The sequence below is a fragment of the Thamnophis sirtalis genome, unplaced genomic scaffold (genome assembly GCF_051295495.1).
Source record: "Thamnophis sirtalis isolate CommonGarterSnake01/CBP01778 unplaced genomic scaffold, rThaSir2_p1.2 scaffold_13, whole genome shotgun sequence".
Classification (NCBI taxonomy): domain Eukaryota; kingdom Metazoa; phylum Chordata; class Lepidosauria; order Squamata; family Natricidae; genus Thamnophis; species Thamnophis sirtalis.
This window is the reverse complement of record NW_028261393.1, coordinates 8,223,036-8,237,473: the sequence shown is the minus strand read 5'-3', so window position 1 is coordinate 8,237,473 and position 14,438 is coordinate 8,223,036. Positions and strand designations below refer to the sequence as shown.

At 41.6% G+C, this 14,438-nt stretch overlaps 1 protein-coding gene across 1 annotated transcript in view; it reads right to left on the bottom strand.

Moving 5' to 3' along the window:
* LOC106548055 (sialic acid-binding Ig-like lectin 13) overlaps window positions 1–8,828 on the bottom strand; it is an 18,244-nt gene extending 9,416 nt beyond the window's left edge. The window contains exons 1-5 of the mRNA XM_087727261.1: window positions 8,702–8,828; window positions 8,205–8,567; window positions 5,405–5,695; window positions 4,357–4,407; window positions 2,637–2,885 (exon numbers count right to left, since the gene is read on the bottom strand). Coding sequence (XP_087583387.1) covers window positions 2,637–2,885; window positions 4,357–4,407; window positions 5,405–5,695; window positions 8,205–8,567; window positions 8,702–8,762 — 1,015 coding nt within the window. The 5' untranslated portion in view covers window positions 8,763–8,828. The remainder of the gene's footprint in view (window positions 1–2,636; window positions 2,886–4,356; window positions 4,408–5,404; window positions 5,696–8,204; window positions 8,568–8,701) is intronic.
* Window positions 8,829–14,438: the final 5,610 nt, after the last annotated feature.

Below are 14,438 nucleotides of genomic sequence, written 5' to 3'. Positions count from 1 at the left end.
GACTTTGAGCCAATCACCAAGAGATAGTGAGTTCTAGTCCCCACCTAGGCATGAAAGCCAGCTGGGTGATTTGGGGTCAATCACCAGGAGATAGAGAGTTCTAGTCCCCACTTAGGTATGAAAGCCAACTGGGAGGCCTTGGGTCATTCACTCCCTCTTAGCCCAACCCTCCTCACAGGGTCGTTGTTGTTGTTGTTGTGGAGAAAATAGGATGAAGAAGGAACATTAGATATGTTTGCCACCTTGAGTTGCTTATAAAAACAATAAAGGCATGATATAAATGTATAAAATAAATGAAAGAAAAATAACCCTGCTCCAGCATTCCCAAAATGCCATCCCCCCTCTGCTACCTTGCATTCAGAAAGTATTCAGAGCCGAGGTGGCGCAGTGGTTAGGGTGCAGTACTGCAGGCTACTTCAGCTGACTGCTATCTGCAGTTCAGTGGTTCAAATCTCACCGGCTCACGGTTGACTCAGCCTTCCATCCTTCCGAGGTGGGTAAAATGAGGACCCAGATTGTTGTTGGGGGCAATATGCTGACTCTGTAAACCGCTTAGAGAGGCCTGAAAGGCCTATGAAGCGGTATATAAGTCTAACTGCTATTGCTATATTCACTTTTGTCAATTTTGTTATGCTCCAGCCTGATGCTACAGTTGTTGAAATTCATTTCCCCCACCCACCTTATTCATTTACATTTAGTACTGCATAAAGACAAAGCAAAACCAGAATTTTCGAACGGTCTGTTAATTTCATTTTTAAAAGGAGGGGGAAACCCTGAAATATCACCTTGGCATAAGTATTCAGGCCAGTGGTGGGTTTCAAAAAATGTTCGAACCTACTCTGTGGGTGTGGCCACCTTTGTGGGCGTGGCTTGCCGCCCATGTGACCTGATGGGAGCGACTTGCCGCCCATGTGACCGGATATGAAGATGCCGACGACACTTGTCAGAACCACCTTAAATTACCTCACACACAGCACTGGCATGCATAAGAATAGGATGTAAACTTGTTTTTTAAAAGGCATCTTTGGTTTGCGTTAAAACAACTTCAACACACGCAATGTTCTGATTGCACCACAAACGCAGTAGTCATCCCTACCTTTCACAGAGGCACTGAGTTTTATAAATAGGAGCATGATAGTGTAGAATAATCATATCCAAGGACCAGTGGTGGGTTTCAAAAAAATTTGGAACCTCTTCTGTAGGTGTGGCCTGCTTTCCGGGTCCACTGGTGGAACCTCTTCTAACCGGTTCGGTAGATTTGACAAAGCGGTTCTACCGAATAGGTGCGAACTGGTAGGAACCCACCTCTGATTCAGGCCCTTCTCTCAATAGTTTGCTGAAGCACATTTGGCAGCAATTATATCATGGAGTCTTTTGGGGTGTGACGCTTTGCACACCTGGATTGGGGGAATTTTCTGATATTCTTCCTTGCAAAATGCAAATCATGTAAAGTGAAGGGAGTCTGAATACTTTCTGAATGCACTGCATAAGGGTTCGTTCTAGGACTACCCATAATTCCAGGTTTTTCATCCCTCTGAGTAAATTTTGTATGCCAAACAAATGCATACAAAACCTTTCCCAGGCCACTTCTCAAATACAGCTCGTCTGCCTGGAATCCACACTGTGTATTGGACATTAATACAATTGAACAGATCCAGAGGTATTTCACGAGAAGAGCTCTCCATTCCTCTGCTCGCATTAGAATCCCTTATGCCGCCAGGCTCAAAATTTTGGGCTTGGGCAACATGGAACTATGCCACCTGCGATCTGACCTAGGCATAGTACACAAAATTGTCTGCTACAACATCCTACCTGTCAACAACTACTTCAGCTTCAGGCACAATAGATACAAACAGTGGTGGGTTTCAAATTTTCTTAGAACTTCTTCTGTAGGTGTGGCCTGCTTTGTGGGAGTGGCTTGCCGGTCATGTGACCAGGTGGGAGTGGCTTGCCGGCCATGTGACTGGGTGGGCATGGCCAACTTGTAAAATGTGGTGGAACTCACTTAACAACGCTCTTGCTTAGCAACCAAAATGTTGGCTCAGAAACTCTGGCATTTGAAGCACGCAAGTCTTAAAGCTGTCAAGTTACAAGACCCTTCCACCCCTAACCCTTTAGAAAAAAAAACCTAGGGGTGTTCAAACTTGACAGATTTAAGACTTGTGGACTTCAACTCCCAGAATTCCTCCTCTCGCTCTTCATCTTGATGATGTACGGACGGGCGGGGGGAGGGAGCTGGAACCGGTTCTAAAAGGGCACTGTAGATTTGTGGAACCTCTTCTATAGAAGAGGTGAGAACTGGCAGGAACCCACCCCGGATACAAACTCAAGGTAAACCGCTCCAAATTCGATTGCAGAAAAGATGACTTCAGCAACAGAGTGGTCAACATCCCTACCTGACTCCATTGTTACATCCTCAAACAGCCTCAACCTTCAACTGTCTACCATGGACCTCACCCCATTCCTAAGAAGGGCGTGCATAAGCGCACCAGCGTGCCTTCTGTCCCTGTCCTACTGTCCCCATTTATTTGTCCTCATTTCCCTTGTTCATGGCCATGTTTATACTTACAGTATACCTGCTACCTTGTACATGTTTGACAAATTAAATTTTAAAAATTCAAAATTGCTTCACATACCTGTTACGGAGAGTTCAAACGATGTTTTATGAACGCCTATTTTATTGGTTGCCTGAAATGTGTACGTCCCAGAATCCTCCACCTTAAGATCATAAAGCTTCAGGACATTCGGGGGTTGTTGCTGGAAGTCTTTGCTTCCCTTAACCCAAGTCATGTTGGGCGAAGGATTGCCTATTGCCTTGCAGCGTACCACGATGGAATCCCCTTTTTGTACGTCGAGCTGAGAAAGGTTCGTGAAGTTCTGCTGACCTGCAAGATCCGAGAGAGACACTGAGAAGACAAGGCCTAGAAATCTCAACATTTACTCGGAGGGTTTTACCAACAGGCATCGATTTCAACAATAGGTGGAAGTGTCTTGGTTTGCAATTTGGAGGAGAAACTGATGCCATGTCATGACGTTTGTTCATGACTTCCTCCTAAACATGAGTTCTGAACTACCAAATAATTAGAGTAGGAAAAGTAAGATTTGGGGCCAGTCCCTCTTTCACAGCCCAACTCACCTCACGAGGTTATTGTTGTTGTGGGGAAAATTGGAGGAAGAAGGAATATTATCTATGTCCACCATCTTGAGTTATTGTGGGTGGGTGGATAGATGGATAGATGATGGATAGATGGATAGATGGATAGATGGATAGATGGATAGATGGATAGATGGATAGATGGATAGATGGATAGATGGATAGATGGATAGATGGATAGATGGATAGATGGATAGATGGATAGATGGATAGATGGATAGATGGATAGATGGATAGATGGATAGATGGATAGATGGATAGATGGATAGATGGATAGATGGATAGATGGATAGATGGATAGATGGATAGTAGGTATGGATAGAGATAGAGATGGATGGATGGATGGATGGATGGATGGATGGATGGATGGATGGATGGATGGATGGTAGGTAGGTAGGTAGGTAGGTAGGTAGGTAGGTAGGTATAGAGATGGAGATGGAGATGGAGATGGAGATGGAGATGGAGATGGAGATGGAGATGGAGATGGAGATGGAGATAGAGATAGAGATAGAGATAGAGATAGAGATAGAGATAGAGATAGAGATAGAGATAGAGATAGAGATAGAGATAGAGATAGAGATAGAGATAGAGATGGGTGGTGGGTGGGTGGGTGGGTGGGTGGGTAGGTAGGTAGGTAGGTAGGTAGGTAGGTAGGTAGGTGGGTGGGGGCTTTTTCTGTGGAAGATTACCCGTGTAATCTTACATGGGAAAAGACCCGAATACAACAAGACCAGCATACCTACACACATGAAAATCTACGAACACACACACACACACACAAATACGCACACACTCACACACACACACACACACAAATACGCACACACTCACACACACACACACACACAAAACAATGCAAAAACATTTCAGTTATTTGAAATGGGCAACAGTTTAAATCCCTTCTTACTGTTATGGCAATTCTGAACAATACCAGGTTAGGACAATTGGCACCAGAATTTGCATTGTTAAGCTACATGATTTTTAAATGAATCACACCTGATTTTGTGCCCTTTTTAAAAATGACAAATCACTGGAGTTATTAAGTCAATCATCTTATCATTGCAAATGAGGATCCCCTGACCCTGGGGCACTATAATCATCAAAAATATGTGCCAGGTGGTCAGCAAAGATATTCTCTCCAGTGTTCTCTTCTACCTCCTGCCTGAGCAGAAGAAGGCTGCTGGGAGAATCACGCAACTTACTTATATTGGAGCGAAAATGAAAACCCTTGCACCATTTCATCTGCGGTTCGACTGTAAGAGAAAAACAAATCCGTCAATTCAGAAATCCTTTCCAATAGAGATGTGGAGGCAATCAGATCCCAAATTACTTATGTTGATTTCTTAGAGCTGGTGTCCCAACCTCTCCTCTTCCACACTCCCCCTTTTTTGGTTATAGGATGCTAAGAATTCGCCGCCATTTTGATAGGATAGCAATAGCACTTCGACTTATTTATCGCTTCACAGTGCTTTTACAGCCCTCTCTAAGCGGTTTACAGAGTCAGCATATTGCCCCTGACAATCTGGGTCCTCATTTTACCCATCTTGGAAGGATGGAAGCTGAGCCAACCTTGAGCCTGGTGAGATTCGAACTGCCAAATTGTAGGCAGCCGGCAGTCAGCAGAAGTAGCCTGCAGCACTGCACTCTAACCACTGCGCCACCATGGATAATGTCCACATGGGTGTTTCTCAACCTTAGCAATTTTAAGGCATGTGAAGGCATGTTGACTGGGGAATTCTGGGAATTGAAGTCCGCACGTCTTAAAGTTGAGAAGGCTGGGAAACCCCACCCTAGAGAGTCTCTGATTGTCCCCGTCTCCCCACAAGCTAGTGAAGAAAACCACCTGTCAAAGGGAACCAAGCTGAGTGAAAGAGAGAACAATAGCAATAGCAATAGCAGTTAGACTTATATACCGCTTCATAGGGCTTTCAGCCCTCTCTAAGCGGTTTACAGAGTCAGCATATTGCCTCCAACAACAATCTGGGTCCTCATTTTACCCACCTCGGAAGGATGGAAGGCTGAGTCAACCCTGAGCCGGTGAGATTTGAACAGCCAAACTGCAGAACTGCAGTCAGCTGAAGTAGCCTGCAGTGCTGCATTTAACCACTACGCCACCTCGGCAAACTGTGCCGCTTTGCTCTCTGATTCAAAGGACCAATGACTTAGCTCCATTCTTCAAACCAGAAGTGAATTGAAACTGCCTTGGGATTCAGGGCTTGAACCCCTGCAGACCTAGAAAAGATCACTCACACATGACTTTTAGTTGGACGGTTTTCTTTCTGGGAACATGGTTAGCCTCATTTATGTAATTGACCATGCAGGTGATATTCCGCTTGTGGTCTTCAGGAGAAGGTGAGAAATCCACCACTGAGGTGTAAACCTGGGTCTCATTCAAGTGCACATGAGGTTTGATGGGCTTGGGAAAGCCAACCCAGGTGATATTTGGAGGCATCCGACTACAGCCTCCTAAGGTTGCACAGGTGATATTTGTAGGCATTCCTGCTCTCATGGTATCCATTATTATTTTTGGAGACTGAGTTTCTAAGAAGAGAAGAGAGGAATCAGAAGAAAGTTATTCCAGGATTACGTTCTTACCCATCCACTGATCTTGATCGTCAGGCACCTTCCCAAATGAGTCTCAGGTGAGATGGACCCATTGAGATTGTTATCCTCTCTTGAAGTACAAGAGTTTATGCAACACAGAACTTCTATATTTCAAACTTTTATGAAGGTTCTCAGTAATCCAGGCCATAGGTGTATCGAAAGTGGTTTTTATTTTGAAAAGGCAACTGGACTGGGGTCTCTACTTCCAGCATCTTCTCAAGCATCTGAAGATGCTTCTCGGATGAGAAGAGAAACATTTTCAAAGAAAAAAACCCAGGTCCAGTTGCCTTTTCTTTAAAAAAAAAAAAAAGCATGTTTGGGACATGCACAAATCCATGATTGTCAGCATCTCATGAATCTATCACACCTATGAAGGCCTCTTCCAACTTTGAGAACTTTGTTGTGTCCAACTATAAGGGCAAAGTTACAGATCCAGCAGCCGAGGAAATGCAAAACGAGGGCAGGAAACACATCACAAAACAACTCTTCCCTCAGGAGGACCTTCACCGCAGGACTGTTAATCAAAAGTAATTAAAAGCGCTTCTTCTCCTCTTTTGACAATTTCTACCATCAGGCCAAGACACAATTTCTTTTGACCATGGTTTATTAGAAAATCCACAATTGGCTTTTCATACATGGCAAATTTATACACAGTATAAATTACATAAAATGTGTTTTCACCAGTGGTGGAATTCAATTTTTTTTTTTTTACTACCTGTTCCGTGGACGTGGCTTTGTGGGTGGGCAGGGGAAAGATACTGCAAAATCTCCATTCCCTCCCCACCCTTCTAACCTGCTTTCCAGCTCTGTTCTCCTGATCAGGGCAACAAAAGAAGATCAGCTGGGAGGCTGGGAGGCTGGGAGGCAGGGGCAGAACCTGCCAGAACCGGCTGAATCCCATCCCTGGGTTACATATCCCACTAGCATAAATATTCTTAAAATGTAGAATATGTCATGTAAAAGGATATAAAAGCAATCATAGTCAAATGAAGGTTGAGGTGCAATAATAGTAATATATATATATATATATATATATATATATATATATATATATATATATATATATATATATATATATATATATATATATATATATATATATATATATATATATATATATATATATATATATATATATATATATATTACTATTATTGCACCTCAACCTTCATTATATATATATAATTTAAAAATATGCGATTTGATATGAATTGTAAGTGATGACTATGGAGGGATGCATAGAAATTTTGTAACCAAGACACACTTTCTATAATTTGTAATGGAAAACGGTTTTAATGTTTGGTTTCTTGTTTGGTCCTTTTGTGCTTGTTTAAAAATAAAAAAACAAAATAATAATAATAAAACAATAAAATAATAATAAAATAAATAAAATAAAAAATAAATAAAACAATAAAATAAAAAATAAAATAAAAAATAAATAAAATAAATAAAATAAAATAGTAAAATAATAAAATAAAATGAAATGAAATAATGAAATGAAATGAAATAAAATAATAAAATAATAAAATAATAAAATAATAAAATAATAAAATAATAAAATAATAAATAATAAATAATAAATAATAAATAATAAATAATAAATAATAAATAATAAATAATAAATAATAAATAATAAATAATAAATAATAAATAATAAATAATAAATAATAAATAATAAAATAATAAAATAATAAAATAATAAAATAATAAAATAATAAAATAATAAAATAATAAAATAATAAAATAATAAAATAATAAAATAATAAAATAAATAATAAAATAAATAATAAAATAAATAATAAAATAAATAATAAAATAATAAAATAATAAAATAATAAAATAATAAAATAATAAAATAATAAAATAATAAAATAATGAAATAATGAAATAATTAAATAATGAAATAATGAAATAATGAAATAATGAAATAATGAAATAATGAAATAATGAAATAATGAAATAATGAAATAATGAAATAATGAAATAATGAAATAATGAAATAATGAAATAATAAATAAAATAAAATAATAAAATAATTAATAAAATAAAGTATTGCTTGAAACCTTATCTCTGGGTTGATGTCTATGAGTGAAAGAGGGAGGAAGAAAGACAAAGGGAGGGGTTTGCATCTGGCAGTGGCTTTACTCCTGCATGCCACTGTTGTTATCTGCAGCCTCAACCCAACCCTATTTATTTGTGTATTAATCAAATTTAGATGGCCAGATAGTAACTCTGGACAGCATACAGCAATCCAAGAATTCAATCACCATATAAAAGAATTACTACTTCATCCCATCATATAACTATTTTAAAAGCATTATCAAAACAGAACTAAAACCAGAACGACAACAACAAAAAATAACAGAGGGAGGGGGGGTTAATAATAACATTTTACAATGGCTGGTGAAAACTGGAGCTTCCGACGAACATTTTTCCAGGTACTTACCTGTCACCTCCAGGGATATGGTACCTTTGTAAAAGCTATAATGTGCCCTAGGGTTTTTTTCCATTCTGAAAAAGTATGACCCCATGTGAGGTTTTTGGGGTTTCCAGATGAGGAGAGAACAGTTTCCTGCTGTCAGATTCCCAATGATTTGGAAGGGATCGTCAGTCGACATGTGAGTAGAGTCAGCCACTGTAACACTTGAAGCTCTTGTTCCTTTCTTCCAATATCCCACCAATGTTGTACCCGGCTGGGCATGACTTTCTTCATAAGTGAAAGTGCAGGGAATCGTGGCACAGAGCCCTTCCTCTACCAACGGATGGGATATAGAAATATTCACGTCATACCCTTCTGCAGGCATCACACCTGCAAAGAATGGAAAACAAGAAGCTCAGCTACCCAGTTAACAGACCCCCTGTCCCACTTCCACCATAGGAGAGGAGAAGTAATTCAAGGCTGCGCTCAAAGAGTCGGCCTCTCCCCTTCCCATCAGCTCTTACCTTTCCAAAGCAACTGTGTTGAGATTAGCCCAAGGAAGAAGGCCTCAAGGGGACAAGCCATGTTCTCATCCCTGAAACTTCAGCCTCTTGGGAAGGTTGCAGTCAGAAGCCCAAGGAGCCAAACCTAGGTACAGAAACTGTGAGAATGAGTTTTTTCCTTGGGAGAATATTGAAGCCAGATGATGGATACTCAAAAACAAAATCCATCCTTGCTTGTAACAACTAGTGACAATCTAGTTGCAACTAGTTGTAACAACTTGCTAACAAAAGAAGAGGGACTCAAGCTGTTCTCCAGTGCTCCTGATGGCAGGACAAAAAGCAATGGGTGGAAACTAATCAAGGAGAGAAGCAACTTAGAACAAAGGAGGAATTTCCTGACAGTTAGAACAATTAATCAGTGGTATGATGAGCCTCCAGATGTTGTGAATTCTCCAACACTGGAAGTTTTTAAGAAGAGATTGGATAACCATTTGTCTGAAGTGGTGTAGGGTTTCCTGTCTAGGCAGGGGGTTGGACTAGAAGACCTCCAAGGTCCCTTCCAACTCTATTCTAAGTGTTTCATCTCTACTCAGACAAATATCGGTAGTCTTCAACTTACAACTTTTGATTGTGACCGTGCAAAGTTACAATGGCAATATAAAAAAGTGATTTACAACCCTTGCGCTTATGACTGTTGCAGTATCCGAGAGCCGAGGTGGCGCAGTGGTTAGGGTGCAGTACTGCAGGCCACTTCAGCTGACTGTTATCTGCAGTTCAGCGGTTCTAATCTCACCGGCTCAAGGTTGACTCAGCCTTCCATCCTTCCGAGGTGGGTGAAATGAGGACCCAGACTGTGGGGGCGATATGCTGACTCTGTAAACCGCTTTGAGAGGGCTGAAAGCCCTAGGAAGCGGTATATAAGTCTAACTGCTATTGCTATTGCTATCCCTACTGTCACTACATGGTGGTACAGTGGTTAGAATGCAGTATTGCAGGCAAATTCCACTGCCAGCAGTTCGATCCTGACCAGCTCTAGATTGACTCAGCCTTCCATCTTTCTGAGGTCGGCAAAATGAGGACCCGGATTTGTTGGGGACAATTATGCTAACTCTGTAAACTGCTTAGAGAAGGCTGTAAAGCACTGTGAAACAGCAGATAAGTCTAAGTGCTATTGCTGTCAACAGTCAGGCTTGTATTTATGATGGTTACAGTGTCCCAGGGTTATGTGATCCTCATGGGCAACTTTCCCAGCTGGCTTCCAAACAAACAAAGTCAATGGGGGAAGCCAGTGCATTTCATGACTGCCTGGTTCACTTAACAACTGCAATGATTCATAGGAAAATGGTTACTAAATCAAACACAGCTCAGTTAACAACAGCTCAGAAGTGGGTTCCTGCCAGTTCTAAACTCTTCTATAGAAGAGGTTCCACAAATCTACAGTGCCGTTTAGAACCGGTTCCAGCTCCTTCCCCCCCCCCCCCCGCCCGTCCGCACATCATCAAGATAAAGAGCGAGAGGAGGAATTCTGGGAGTTGAAGTCCACAAGTCTTAAAGCTGTCAAGTTTGAACACTCCTGGGGGTTTTTTTCTAAAGGGTTAGGGGTGCAAGGGTCTTGTAACTTGACAGCTTTAAGACTTGCGTGCTTCAAATGCCAGAGTTCCTGAGCCAACATTTTGGTTGCTAAGCAAGAACGTTGTTAAGTGAGTTTCACCACATTTTACAAGTTGGTCATGCCCACCCAGTCACATGACTGGCAAGCCACTCCCACCCGGTCACATGGCCGGGAAGCCATTCCCACAAAGCAGGCCACACCTACAGAAGAGGTTCTAAAAAAATTTGAAACCCACCACTGCAACAGCTGTACTTAGCAAAAGAAAATCTGGTCCCAATCATGTCAAGGATTATTGGTAGTTTTCCTAGAGGTTGGAAGAATATGACATTTAAGCCAGTCGGCTTGAGCACAGATTAGGCTAAAAATCTTTGGAGTTTTTGTTCATGTATTTTTTTTTCAAACAAAATAAATCAGAACAGATATCAACTACAATGCACAGAGACATTCTGGATCATTCTTGGATGGTAGAATATTCTTGAACAGGAATAGCTCTTAATATCTGGAATGGCCACCAAAATACCACCATAAGGAGGCTGAAGGTTCTTAGAGATCAGGTGATCTTGTTTTAGTATTGTCAGATATTTTGTAAGCATCCAAGTGTTTTTCTACGAAGTTTGGGAATTGGATCAGGAGTTTATTTCTTGGCATGATAATCACACCAATGTTTTTATCTGGGCCACCTTCCCACCTTCAACCAATTCCTTCTGCCAATACAGGGGTTGATTTAAGGGTGCCAAATTAAGCAGTCTTCTTGCGTAAGGACTTTTGGAGAAGTGGAACTAATATCATATGTAAAACCTTACTCTGCTTTTACTATCCAGACTGCAGATTCTATTTTTATGCAACCAAAACGTGTGCTCGCCACAAGAGGAGAGGAATGTGACTTCAAGGGGACTTCCATGGTCATTTGAGACAGACTGCTCACAAGGTGGGTGAAAGAAAGAAGGAATAGTCAACTGGACAGAATAGATTTCTGAACACCGACTGTCCAATATTAGACCTTTGCTCCCAAATCCCACCACTTTAAGATAGATCTGAGACAGTTCCATTCTTCTGTCCCTCTTGCCCCCTTTATGTGATAGGAACTGTTCAGAGGTGGGTTCCTACAAGTTCGCACCTATTCGGTAGAAACAGTTCATCAAATCTACCGAACTGGTTAGAAGAGGTTCTACCAGTGGACCCGGAAAGCAGGCCACACCTACAGAAGAGGTTCCAAAAATTTTTAGAAACCCACCACTGGTCCTTGGATATGATTATTCTACACTATCATGCTCATATATATAAAACTCAGTGCCTCTGTGAAAGGTAAGGATGACTACTGCGTTTGTGGTGCAATCAGAACATTGCGTGTGTTGAAGTTGTTTTAACGCAAACCAAAGATGCCTTTTAAAAAACAAGTTTACATCATATTCTTATGAATGCCAGTGCTGTGTGTGAGGTAATTTAAGGTGGTTCTGACAAGTGTCGTCGGCATCTTCATATCCGGTCACATGGGTGGCAAGCCGCTCCCATCCAGTCCCATGGGCGGCAAGCCACTCCCACAAAGGAGGCCACACCCACAGTGTGGGTTCGAACAATTTTTGAAACCCACCGCTGGAACCGTTGCTATAATATGGAATTGTGAGGCATTGTGGCTGCCTGGATGTCTTGCGCCTACATTTGTTGCACAGTGTCTAATTTTTGTCACTTGATTCAGAGAACAAGCCCAGCAGAAACCTTCAGTACACAAAGACTTATTTTGACTCCCATTCTTACTTCTTTGGAACTGGAGACAGAACTAAATGTATGATTTAGGAATGATAAAATGATAAAAGATTGACGGTAGCAGATGAGATCGCATCCACCACATTTACAAAAAGGTAAGGGGATCCTTGTTGGTTCACATCACAAGCTTCATGCTAGAGGAGTCTCATAGGGAAATTAGGAAGCTAACAGGTGACCCCTGAGGTCATAATCCTAATTTATACGGACCAGGGGTGGGTTCTGGCTGTCATGACTGCTGGTTTGCTCGTGTGCACACTTTACAGGCGCCCACATTTGATGTGCGCTGTGCACACATGCACAGTGCAGTTCAAACTGTTCTGCGCATGCACAGAACTGAAAAACAAGATGGTACCGCTGACAGCGCCAACTGGGGAACTGATTCGGGGGGGCGTGGCAGGCAACGTTCCCTCTAATTCTTTTTCAGTGTGAGCGGAAAAGTATAATGATTGAGCAGCACATTTTCATGCCGGAGCACCTGAATTTTTTTCATAAATGTCACCCAAGACAACGAAATTAGTGTTATCTGAAACTCAATTCTACCATGTAAATATCCATTAAGTAAAGAAATCTCCCTATACAGGTAGTCCTCAATCTACGACCATAATTGAGCCCAAAGTTTCTATTGCTAAGTGAGACATTTGTTAAGTAGGTTTTGCCCCATTTTACAACCTTTCTTGCTACAGTTAACTGAATCACTGAGGTTAAATCAGTAACCTTGTTGTTAAGTCAATCTGACTTTCCTACTGACTTTGCATGGCAGAAGGTTGCAAAAGGTGAGCCCAGGACCCTGCACCCTCATAAATATGAGGCAGTTGCCAAAGATCCAAATTTTGATCATGTGGCAATGATCATAAGTGTGAAGAACAGCTGTAATTCACTTTTTTCAGTGCTGATGTAGTTTTAGTCATTAAGTGAACTGTTGTAAGTTGAGGACTACTTGTATTCAAGTTCAATGGATGACTCTCTATGGGAAAAGGATCAAAACTTCCCTCTATCCATACTATGAATTACTTTATATGCTTTATACTTTCCCCCTTACTATCAATAGTCTGCAGTGATATTAGCAAGTTATAAATAAATTACCAACTGATGTAGATTAGCAATTGGGGCACATAAAGAAACAAACAAAGAGGGCAGGGGAGGGGGGAAGGAAGGAAGGAAGGAAGGAAGGGAGAGGGAGAGAGAGACAGAGAGAGAGGGAGAGACAAAAAAGGAAAGAAGAGAAAGAGAAAAAGAAAAAGAAAGGGGAGAGGATGGAGGGAGGATAACAAAAAGAGGCAGAAAAAAGAAAGAGAGAGAAAGAGAAAGAGGAAAGGAAGAAAGAAGGAAGGAAGGAAAGAAAAAAGAAAGAAAAAAGGAAGAAAGAAAAGAGGAGAGAAGAGAAGGAATAGAGGCCAAAAAAGCAAACGAAAAGTAGGGAAAAAACTTTCACTGGGAAACACTATTTTTCCATCAGCGCAAAACTTTCCTAAACAAGGTTAATTTTCCGGATTTTGACTTTCCAGTCCAGGCGGACCAAGAAGCCTTTATTTTCTTTTTCTTTTCGAGAAATAAAATCAAATAAAATCTGCGGAGCACCAGCTCGACTCCCCCTTCCTGCGAAAAAAACCTCGAGCCCCAATGCTCCACACGCAGAGGCTGGATTCAGACAAGATGTGCACACCCGGCGTGGGTTTCCACTTGCTTGCGTGGCGAGCGCCTCCCACACACCTGCATCTCGGAAGCGGAGCCAACTGCGGGGAGCCCAATCAGCCATGGGAGCTTAGCCGACAAACCGCGACGGAAGCATGCTCTGTACATCCCGCGGAGAGTTGGCTGCTGCCGTTGCTGCTGCCACTGCTTCCTTCCTCAGTAACTTTGATCCAGGAGGGAACAATCAGCCACATGCCGGTGGAGGGAGCCTAATCTTAACCCTAGGCGGCCACATTTTTGTTGGCCAAAGCCCACCCTCCTTTGGAGGTGTCCAGGCACTATAGTATCCCGGCCCAGCTGACAGAAGCCTCCTAACCACCTGCAGACTAAAATCCATCATGCTAAAGATTACTGCACGGCAGTTGGAAACTGCCGCGCTGTGTTTTGTTTCCCCCTGCGTGGCCGCGCACCCGCGCAGCTTAGAGGGAACAGTGGTGGCAGGCCTGGGTCGTTGCCAGTTCCAGTAACCCAAGCTGCCAAACCACTACTGGTTTGGTCAAACCGGTCCGTACTGGTAGGAACCAACCGCTGATGCAGACCTTAATTTAGTCTGTTATATCAGTAGTAAAACAGTTATTTGGATTAGAAGTTTTCTCCTTAGTTTTGTCTATTTAAAACTGCTCTTTTGTGATGGCTGAAGGAATTATGGGCCTCTTCATTGCAGGCATGCTTCTCCCTATATTTCTTTAC